Raw genomic sequence first — 11,071 nt, forward strand, 5'->3', positions numbered from 1 at the left:
ATAAAGCTGTTTGCTTCTGGTGATTCTGGAGGATCTGGTGGAATACTGCACCCCATTAATGTGAAATCAAAAAAACCTGCTTATAAAGCAGCTTCTTCACTTGAAGAGAAGGAGGATGATTTTTCATAATTGGAGAATATCACACATGTACCCAAGGAAATAAGTTAAAGATGGCAAAGGTAGCATTTGCCACTCCTTACATGTGAAAATTTACAATAATTTCTTAATGGTAGTGGCAGTGCTAGAAAAAATTGATGTTTTGATTGCAAGTGACAGTTACTAAACGTGTGGAACAGAACAGCGTATACCGAGCCTTGTCATCTGATCCAGCGTAGCAAAGAGCTTGAAAATCTGTGTCTCCTAATAAGGTGGTTTGAAATGAATCAGAAGAAAATTGGCTAGTCTTGTATGTGCTTGTTAAACACAACGGACTTTACAAAACCCATCTCCAGAACAACTGTGTAAAATACTTGTTCCTTCTCAGAGTAGCTGTTCTGCTCAGTGGTCCCCAGTCTTTCTAGTCGGGTGGTCCACAGAGCTTCAGCCGGCGGTCAGCGAAGGACACAGGCTGCACACAGTCCCCCTACCACAACCAGACATCATTTAATGTTCCTGGGTGTAACAGTCGGCCGGTGCATTCAGCAATTCTTCCTGGGGTTACCGGGCTTATGGCACATACGATGCGCAGCCCAGACACGTGCGTCTAAGAGCGTACGCGCCTTCAAATTTGTAAGGAAAAGGGGTGGATGAGACGCACTTGCTGTCACTACATTTCATGCTCTTGTCCAGGAGCAGTGCAGGAAAAGCTGAGTGATGTAGGCTTCATTTTTAATCAATATAGTTACCAGGGAGGGGTTAGTTATGTTTTCCAGGGGTATCTTAGTCTCTCCCATCGTGCCAGGAGCGTGAACCGATTGCATGATGGAGGTTCAGGAGAGCCTCAGCAGCTGTCGTTCTAAGATGGAAGAGGGAGCGGGGCTGTTATCAGTATTGCCAGGCCAGGTTTTTTTTGAGCTGCACCCAGAAAAGGCGGCCTGCCAAGAGTGGGCCGTGGGCTAGAAGTGAGGCACAGCTGTTGAGTGTAGCACTGGGTCGTGTCTTTGGTTCTCCTCTCTACCCTAAGTGGGCTTCATTTATTTATTCGTGTTATTGTGTGATACGCTGAACAGGACATCTTCAAACAAGCAACCGAGGACAGGCTGACAAGTGCCAAGGAGCTGCCTTACTTTGAAGGTGATTTCTGGCCCAATGTGCTGGAAGAAAGCATTAAGGAGTTGGAGCAGGAGGAAGAGGAAAGGAAAAAGGAAGAAAGCACTGCCGCTAGTGAAACAACAGAGGTGAGTGAACTTCACGTGCTATGTTTGCTTCTGGCTCACAAAGCTGACAACGCTTCAATAAATTAGAGAGTTCGCATCCAGTAAACTAGAAAAGAAGGTCATTCACATCAGATGCCAAATCAGGGTTCCTTTTAACTGCGTTTCTGCTTTTCTCAGATAACAAATATACTGATGGCTTGTTATTTTTTTTTTTTTTGTAACAGAATCAGAAGTCAGTTATGTCAGTTCAGCATCTCTCTTCTCAGAGAAATGCGTTAAGCTACTTTTGGATTGCATCACGGCTGCTATGTTTGCTTGCAGTCATTTGGCTGAGCTGCTGGTTCACACCTTTGCAAATCACCTTCAGTATTTGCATTTTGAAAGATGCTGTGTTTTTCAAAGCTGAATTAAATTTTGCTGTTATTTAAGCAAAGGTACTTGTCATTTACAACAGTAGGGGGCTGAAATTTAAAAAGTATTTATTGTAAGCTTTGCATTGGTGTGAAATGCTGATCCTGATGGCGGTGTTCCTTCACCAGTGTTCTCTCTTTGTATATTAAAAAAAACAAACAACCTACTTTCTCAGAATTTCATTATTCATTTTTATTTGTCTTGATTGTACCTGTGTCCAAATGGTCTTAGCACTTTTATAGTGTCCCTTTTACTTGTGATTCGCAGCAAGATGTTTTGAAAACAAATCTGGTAAGAAAATCTGAAGTCTGAACAGATTGAGGTGGAACCAAAAACTTTAAGTGGGGAGGGACTGCGTTCAGCTTAGGTGCTGTGACAATTTGCATACAGTATGTATAATGTGTGACTGATACGGAGTGATAGACCTTAATCCATCAATTCCGTTATGTCAGAAAATTTCTTCTATTAAACCCTAGCAGCTCCTTCAAAGCTAATGTAGTTTGTTGCTCTGTTTTTTATGGAACCATAAAGTTAATAGGTTTCACCTTGTTCCTTCTGAATGTAACTTTTAATACTGAAATATTTCAACAAACATAGTGGTATAAAAGTAACTGAAAGACAAGGCTTGGAGTTTAAGTTGCAGTCCTCTTTTGCTAACAGTATCACTTTCAATAAATCATAGAATGCCCTTCCAGTGAAAACATCAGTGCAAACTTCTGCATCTAAGAGGGGGGAAAAGGTGTTTTTTTTTTAAAAAGTCCAGAACAGGTAACTGTGAAACTCGTGCAAGTTGTCTGCCAAAAGTGAGAAGATGCAGCTTGGGCTGTTAACGTCCCTATGTTCCCACTCAGTGCCATTGATGTTGCTTGGGGTAGTGGGGGAACAAAATCTGCATTCAGGTTGCTGAAGATGTCATCCAAGAATGCAACAAAAAATGTAACAGTGTGGTCTTTGCCACTTAGCTCAGAGAAAGGAGTGAAATTAAAAGCATGAGAACTTTACTTGTAGTGACAGGCCAAGGGGGAATGGCCTGAAGCTGGAGGAGGGGAGATGGAGATGGGATGTGAGGCAGAAATCCTTCCCTGTGAGGGTGCTGAGGCCCTGGCACAGGGTGCCCAGAGAAGCTGTGGCTGCCCCTGGCTCCCTGGCAGTGTTCAAGGCCAGGTTGGATGGGGCTTTGGGCAACCTGGGCTAGTGGACAGTGGAACTGGATGGGCTTTGAGGTCCCTTCCAACCCAAACCAGTCTGGGATTCCCCAGTGTGGTCACCTAAACTTGTGTCACTTCAAGGAGGAAACTGCCCAGCAATGAGGATCTCCACGTGTAGAGGCACTTGCTGAATCTTTGCGATTCGCCTTGTATGGAGATGGTACAGAACGTGTCTGTCTTTTCTTAAATTCTTAGGCTTAAACTTTGTATATGGGGAGAGAGAGCTTTTTAAAAGTCAACATGTACTGTGAGTATTAGTTAGAAGAGAGTCTAAAGAGGCAGTAAGTATTCAGAAGTTCTTAAAAAAGGTTCTGAAGGGACAAGGCTCGCTGAGTAACCATGCCGTCAGCGTCTCTGGCAAACCCGGCTGAATTTGTTCAATGCTGTCAAAATGAAGCGGTACAAAAACAATCTTTCAGCTTCTTAAAACATTTTGGAATAGCTTTGTACAATTGACCAAATTTAGACTTGTTAAAGGTGGCATGGAAAGAAAACTTAGAATTATACCGTCGGCTAGGTTTCAATCTATTCTTCCTTTTGGTGTTTCAATTTTAAAATCTATGTTGGTGCTCTAGAATGCAAAGGAGGACATGCCCTAATTCCATCAGTGGGGTAGAAAATTTGGGGGAGAGAAGTCAAGATGGGGAGCGTACAATAGCTCATTTCTGAATACCTTCAAATCACTTAGAGGTCTGTCCGGTTTCCCATAAAGTAATAGAATTTCCAAACGGGTTCGGTCAAAAAGTCAATAAAATTAGTTACAGAAAAACCAAGATAGGACAGGGAATTCCTATCTTAAGCCTAATGAATGGAATGGAACGATGGCAACAGTCTGTATATAGAATTGCTTCCTTCAGTTGGAATATTTTTGTTTTCTTTGAATAAATGTGCTTGCGAATAAACCCTGTGTTTGCTTGTACATATACTGTTAATGAAACTTTCTTGCTTGTGTGTACGTATATATCAGAATATTTCGGTAGCGTATTTTTAATATTATGATAACCAACATTCTAGCAGTTAGGGGATTTTTACCGAGTGACGAGCTCCCTTCTGAGGGCTTAGGCTTTTAGTTTTCAAGGGCATGAGAAGTCTAAAAGTTATTTCTGTTTTCACAGGTCATCTAAATAGCATCATCTGCTATTTTTTACTCTCTTTATTTACATCTAGTATTCAGTATATGGTCACTGTGGTCTGTGTTGTACCTTAGACACAAATTGAAGGTTTTGGAGATTATTTTTTTTTTCTGGAGTTCCATATGCAGCCATAGGTCTTCAGGATGGAGAATAATGTATTTCATTAGTTTCAAATCCTGCATGTTCTTATTTGTGTACTAGCCCTAAATTTGTTCAATAAAACCAAACAAAAACCATTAGATCAAAGCTCAAGCAAGTACATGAAACCCTAAATGCACAGCAAAGCAAGATACTGCATTTCTGGAATTTTTTTTAGTCTGTTTTGTTTGTAACTCATTTTATTATCAAATATCTATAAGATCTTGTAAAGCAAGTGGTGGAAGCTGAAGTACAGTGTCTGAGAAGAAAAAAAAAAATAAGTGTAAGATACGATTTATTTAATGTAAATGCATACTTTAAAAATCTATTTTTAAACAGCATTTGAGTTTGTTTGCCTGCCAGTTTGGCTTTTGATTTTTCCTGGAAGATAGGATATATTTAACACAGTATGGCTGATTTGCAGGCATTGGATCAAAGTTCTATTATTGACAGCAGAAGTGTTTCACTTTCAACTACAGTGAATGAGAGAGAGCTCTATAAAGTGTAACATCTTTCCTGTGCTTTTATTGCAGGGAAGCCAGGGCGACAGCAAAAACGCCAAGAAAAAGAATAACAAAAAAACCAACAAGAATAAGAGTAGCATCAGCAGAGCAAACAAGAAGAAACCCAGCATGCCAAATGTGTCCAATGATCTGTCTCAGAAGCTGTATGCCACTATGGAGAAGCATAAAGAGGTATTGTCAAAATACGCTGCGTAAAGAGACGATTTTATTCGTGTAAATCCAGGCAGGATGATAGTCAGAACTGAAAAATCAGGAGGAGTAAAGCTTGTGATTGCGCTAGAATTTTTTTCTGTTGTGTAACAACATATTGGAAGAGATTAGCCTAAACTAAGTTAATTAGATAACATTTGTAGCACATCGCTACTGCAACAGAACAGGAGCTTCTTCCTGCAAGATTATCTAACCTCATTGATCTTTTTTTTTTTTTTTTTTTCCCCTTACCCCCCATTTATCTGCAGGTCTTTTTTGTGATTCATTTACATGCCGGGCCTGTAATTAACACCTTGCCTCCCATTGTGGACCCTGATCCATTACTTAGCTGTGATTTGATGGATGGGCGAGATGCCTTCCTCACCTTAGCCAGAGATAAGCACTGGGAGTTCTCCTCACTACGCCGATCCAAGTGGTCCACGCTCTGCATGCTGGTAGAACTACATACTCAAGGGCAGGATCGCTTTGTCTATACGTGCAATGAGTGCAAACATCATGTGGAAACAAGGTGGCATTGCACTGTCTGTGAGGTAGGTGTATCCCCAGAGACTTCTGCTCTCTCTTGCCCTGCAGCCAAGCTTGAATTTATTCCCTTTTTTTTGGATATTGCCCAAAGTCCCTCCAAATTATGCCTATAAAAGGGCTGCTAAGGCTTAAGGTGACTACTACAGTGGGGTACCTCTTCTTCTAGAATAAGTGCCTTTAGTTTCTCACCATGGAAAGCGCCAGTGCTCTGGAATGGTGACTGCTACATCATTTATTCTGCTATGGCTCCTCTGCATAGACAAGCTTTTAACTTAAAATTAAAGAACTTTAGGACTGGGTGGTGGGGTGTGACTGCATCAGAGTAGTCTGAATCCGCAGGGCGCTGGCTTATCCGCATTAAATGGATACCCACAAGAGAAGTTGGCGTACCTTTCTGCGAGGAAGCTTTCGTCCCGCTTTGTGCGTGGTACTTCGTGTCATAAGAGCGCAGCCCGGTGCCTGTCCAGGCTGCTGCAAAGCTGGATGAGGAGGCTGCCGCAGCTCTTCATCCTTGTCTCCTCAGCCCAGCAGTAGTGGTTACCTGCCCTTCAGATCAGCCCAAATAACTGCTTCCTAACCTGGCCCAATGCTTTTAATGGCTAGTCCTTTTCCCACGTAGATCATTTCCACTGAACTATGTTAGAGAGCAATTATGCATGGAGTTATACCAGTGGGCTCGAGGAGAAGGTAGCCTCTACAGGGTTTGTGATGACCTCTGGCTGTAGCTGAACCCCCAAAAAAAACCCACTTTGAATTAAGTGCAGCCTGGTTTTTACACTGCAAGTTATTGCCAGGTTTGTGGTGGAAAAGTCTTAATTAATCCCTCTGAGGAAAGTATTGAACAAGGCCTCTTCTTGAGGCAAGACTGCAGGAAATGGGTTGTGCACGCTAGGGGAATTGGGTGGTGGAGGGAGGTACGGCCTTTAGGCTGCTTCTGGGTACTTCTGTGTAAAGGAGTGCCCTTCCTCCTGCAGAAAAAGGACAGGGCAGTGAAAACGGGGGGGTGTGAGCAGGTTTTCAGATAAGTGTCTGTCTGAGCATGAAACTTGCACTGAGTTTGAGGGTTGTTTTAGAGATTAAAAAAATGCATATATCAGGGTAGTAATTATTATTCAGTAATTACACTAAGAATAGCTAAATGGAGAGCCAAACCGTGGTTTTTAGGCAGTGACAGCAGGTTTGTCTGACTAGTGGGAGGTTTTGGCCCTCCTTGTGTAGGTACCCCAGTAGACATCGCAGAAAAGTAAACAGTTCCTGTCATCAAAAGGGAAAAAAACCCCAAACCCCAATTCTGCAAGACTTTTTCACCTAATAAAACAAAGACCCAATTACCGCCCCAACTGGCCGTATTCCCCACTGTAGCCAAGACGTGCGATGGGAGGTGTGCTTTGCTGAGGCAGCTGACGTGGCTTCTGCCCTTGGCTGCCAGCACTCCCTGCCCCAAAGGTCTGCTCCCAGTCGGGGTGACTCCGTAGGCTGTGCAGCCGCTTCTCTACCTCGGTGTACTGGGTGTAAATTGAAACAGGCAGCCATTCACAGCGCATGGCCGTTGTCCTGCTTGTGTTCTGTACCCACTGAAACCCAAAGTGTGCTTCCACACCAGGCTCGTGATGCTCCCCTAGCACCGCTCTCACTCTTCTGCTCTTTGGCTGGTATAGTTAGTGCTCAGTACGCGACTGAAGTCTGGTTTTCTTTGCTTTCAGGACTACGACCTCTGCATTAACTGCTACAACACTAAGAGCCATGACCACAAGATGGTTAAGTGGGGCCTGGGTCTGGATGACGAGAGCAACAGCCAAGGAGAGCAACAGTCAAAGAGCCCCCAGGAGTCACGACGACTGAGCATCCAGCGCTGCATTCAGTCCCTCGTCCATGCCTGTCAGTGCCGCAATGCAAACTGCTCATTGCCATCCTGCCAGAAGATGAAACGGGTTGTCCAGCACACCAAGGGCTGCAAGCGCAAGACCAACGGTGGCTGTCCGGTGTGCAAACAGCTCATAGCTCTTTGCTGCTACCATGCCAAACACTGCCAAGAGAACAAATGCCCCGTGCCATTCTGTCTCAATATCAAACACAAGCTTCGACAGCAGCAGATCCAGCATCGCCTGCAGCAGGCTCAGCTCATGCGCAGAAGGATGGCTACCATGAACACCCGAAACGTGCCTCAGCAAAGTTTGCCTTCTCCTACCTCAGCAACGCCTGGTACCCCTACACAGCAGCCAAGTACGCCACAAACACCACAGCCTCCTCCCCAGCCCCAGCCTTCCCCTGTAAGTATGTCACCGGCTGGCTTTCCCAGCGTGTCGAGAACTCAGCCCCCTACTACTGTTTCAACAGGAAAACCTGCAAACCCGGTTTCCGCACCTCCACCTCCGGCTCAGCCTCCGCCAGCCGCAGTGGAAGCGGCTCGGCAGATCGAGAGAGAAGCTGCCCAGCAGCAGCAGCAGCTCTACAGGGTCAACAACATTAACAATGGTTTGCCTCCTGGTCGCCCGGGGCTAGTAAATCCAACGGTGGGTTCAGTGAACCAGATGCAGCAAGTCAGCATGAATGTACCCCGGCCCAACCCTGTAAGCGGTCCAGTGATGTCCAACATGCAGCCTGGACAGTGGCAGTCACCTCCGATGCCACAGCAGCAACCGATGCAGCCGGGAATGGCAAGACCAGTTATGCCAATGGCAACGCCACAAGCGGTGGCTGGGCCAAGGATGTCGGGCGTGCAGCAGCCACCACGCAGCATCCCCCCGAATGCACTTCAGGACTTACTGAGGACCTTGAAATCACCGAGTTCTCCGCAGCAGCAACAGCAGGTTCTTAATATCCTTAAATCCAACCCGCAGCTTATGGCAGCTTTTATAAAGCAAAGAACAGCCAAATACGTGGCTAACCAGCCTGGGATGCAGCCGCAAGCAGGCATACAACCCCAGCCTGGGATGCAGCAGCCGCAGACCGGCATGCAACAGCCGGGCATGCACGCTCAAGCAGGATTGCAGAACATGAACGCGATGCAAGCAGGAGTGCAGAGACCGAGTGTTCCTCCGCAGCAGCAAGGGATAGGAGCTATGAACCCCCAGGGACAAGCGATAAACATTATGAACCCCGGCCACAACCCTAGCATGGCAAACATGAGTCCGCAGTACAGAGAAATACTGAGGCGGCAACTACTGCAGCAGCAGCAACAGCAGCAGCAGCAGCAAGGAGGGGCTGGCATGGCAGGAGGGATGGCAGGACACAACCAGTTCCAGCAGCCTCAAGGACCTGGAGGTTACCCTCAAGCCATGCAGCAGCAGCGGATGCAGCAGCACATATCGATACAGGGGGGGTCCATGGGACAGATGGCTCAGATGGGACAGCTGAACCAGATGGGCCAGCCCGGCATGGGGGCGGACGGCACCCCCAACATCCAGCAAGCACTGCAGCAGCGCATCCTGCAACAGCAGCAGATGAAACAGCAGATAGGGTCCCCCGGCCAGCCTAACCCCATGAGCCCACAGCAGCACATGCTCTCAGGACAACCGCAGGCGTCTCATCTCCCTGGCCAGCAGATCGCCACCTCCCTCAGCAACCAGGTGCGGTCCCCAGCACCCGTTCAGTCTCCCCGTCCCCAGTCCCAGCCACCACATTCCAGCCCGTCACCCAGGATACAGCCCCAACCGTCACCTCACCACGTCTCTCCCCAGACTGGCTCCCCCCACCCAGGACTCGCAGTTACTATGGCTAGCTCCATGGATCAGGGACACTTGGGCAACCCAGAACAGAGTGCAATGCTTCCACAACTAAACACCCCCAACAGGAGTGCGTTGTCTAACGAATTGTCTCTGGTCGGTGACACCACCGGGGACACATTAGAAAAATTTGTGGAGGGTTTGTAGCATTATGGGAGCATCATAATTTTTTTTGTTTGTTTGTTGGTTTTCCTTTCATGTTCTTGGACGTTTTGTACTGAAAATTCAGACATCTGGGTTGTTTTGAATCCTAGATGGAACTGCTGCTTCCTACACATGGAAGAATGAATTGCTGTTTAAAAAAAAAAAAAAAACAATACAAAGAATATATTTTTTTGTTAATGCCAGGCGGTTAAAATATCTGGTCTCTTTTGTGGGTTTTTTTTGGTTTTTATTTTTTTGTTGCTGTTGACTCATACTTTTTTTTTTAAACGGGGAAAACAAGTTCATTATATTCATATTTTTTATTTGTATTTCCAAGACTTTAAACATTTGTGTTTAAAAGAAGAAAAAAAATAATATTCAGAAACTTTCCTGAAATAATGCAACATTATAATGTATCCCGATAACTTTGACACGTTGCGGGAAGATTTTTTTTCTATAGCGAACTCTGCAGGCGTTTGAAGTATTACCCCTGGAAAGATAGGAATTGACTCTTGCACACAAAACCACACATTGGCCAATGCCAAAATCCTTGTCTTGCAGATGTAGAAATTGTTGCTTTGTTTCTCTGATAAAACTGGTTTTAGATGAAAATAGGGATGATCACTCTTAGACCGTGCTGATTTGAATAGAGAAGAAGCATTCTTTTCTTTTTCTTCTGTGTGAAACTTGAAATGAGGAAAAGCAATTCTAGTGTAAATCATGCAAGCGCTATAATTACTATAAATAAGAAAATCCAAGAAGATTCAATCACTGTATAGAATGGTAAAAAAAAAAACCAACTCATTTCTTACTTATAATATCATATTGTTAAATAAACTGTGTGCAACAGACAAAAAGGGTGGTCCTTCTTGAATTCATGTACATGGTATTAACACTTAGTGTTTGGGTTTTTTGTTATGAAAATGCTGTTTTCAACATTGTATTTGGACTATGCATGTCTTTTTTCCATTGTATATAAAGTATTGCTTAAAATTGATATAAATTACTGAAGTTTTTAACATGTATTCTGTTCTTTAAAATCCATGTAAGAATGTTTAAGGTTTTTATTTATTTATATATTTTTTGGATCATGTTCTTTGTAAGACATGGCTATGAATATTCACTCATTACACAGAGCAGCCAGAGGCATCGATAGGAGTGGCACGATCCATGGAGTACTGTAGGTAGCATGTCTGTTTTACAACACCCTTTAGTGATTGTTTCCTTTTCGGGGAGGGAGAGGAGAAGGGGAATGGTTCCCATACATGGAATATTTGCAGGTGTTCATCCATAAGGGTTAACTGGAATAAATTATTAATAGCTGTTGCTTTTAAACAAAAAAACAAACAAACAAAAAAACTGCATTAATTTAGAGAAGGATCACCAATGAAAGGAAAATAGAGAGTATTGAGTTAATTCTAGGCTAATTTATTTAGTCTACAGTAAAATATGAACCTATTGACTTTAACACTATTTTTCTGCTGTTAACTCTGAGTCTAGATTTGAGGGTTTTCTGTGGAATAAAAAATAACAAATCATGTCCATGTTCCCTTTAATATCCTGTCACCATGTCCTCATGTTCCTGGGACACTTACCCCTCCTCCCCCCCAATGAATCACTTTCTTGGAGTTAAAAAGTCCAGGGAAACTTTCCCAGTGTAGGTGTGAGCTAAAACCAGGACTAACCTAAACTGCCATCCCTCAGACCTCGAGGCTTCTCGATTACGTGTGACTGGCA

The 11,071-nt window shown here is 44.2% G+C and overlaps 1 protein-coding gene across 7 annotated transcripts in view; it reads left to right on the forward strand.

Annotated features, from left to right (window-relative positions):
* Positions 1–10,359, forward strand: part of CREBBP (CREB binding lysine acetyltransferase) — a 95,646-nt gene extending 85,287 nt beyond the window's left edge. For all 7 annotated transcript variants that reach the window (XM_075767926.1, XM_075767932.1, XM_075767927.1 and 4 more), the window contains 4 exons: positions 1,170–1,337; positions 4,740–4,901; positions 5,189–5,470; positions 7,169–10,359. In XM_075767926.1, the coding sequence (XP_075624041.1) occupies positions 1,170–1,337; positions 4,740–4,901; positions 5,189–5,470; positions 7,169–9,337 (2,781 nt within the window). In that variant the 3' untranslated portion in view covers positions 9,338–10,359. The remainder of the gene's footprint in view (positions 1–1,169; positions 1,338–4,739; positions 4,902–5,188; positions 5,471–7,168) is intronic.
* The last annotated feature ends 712 nt before the right edge of the window (positions 10,360–11,071 follow it).

The sequence above is a fragment of the Balearica regulorum genome, chromosome 15 (assembly GCF_011004875.1).
Source record: "Balearica regulorum gibbericeps isolate bBalReg1 chromosome 15, bBalReg1.pri, whole genome shotgun sequence".
In the NCBI taxonomy this organism is placed as follows: domain Eukaryota; kingdom Metazoa; phylum Chordata; class Aves; order Gruiformes; family Gruidae; genus Balearica; species Balearica regulorum.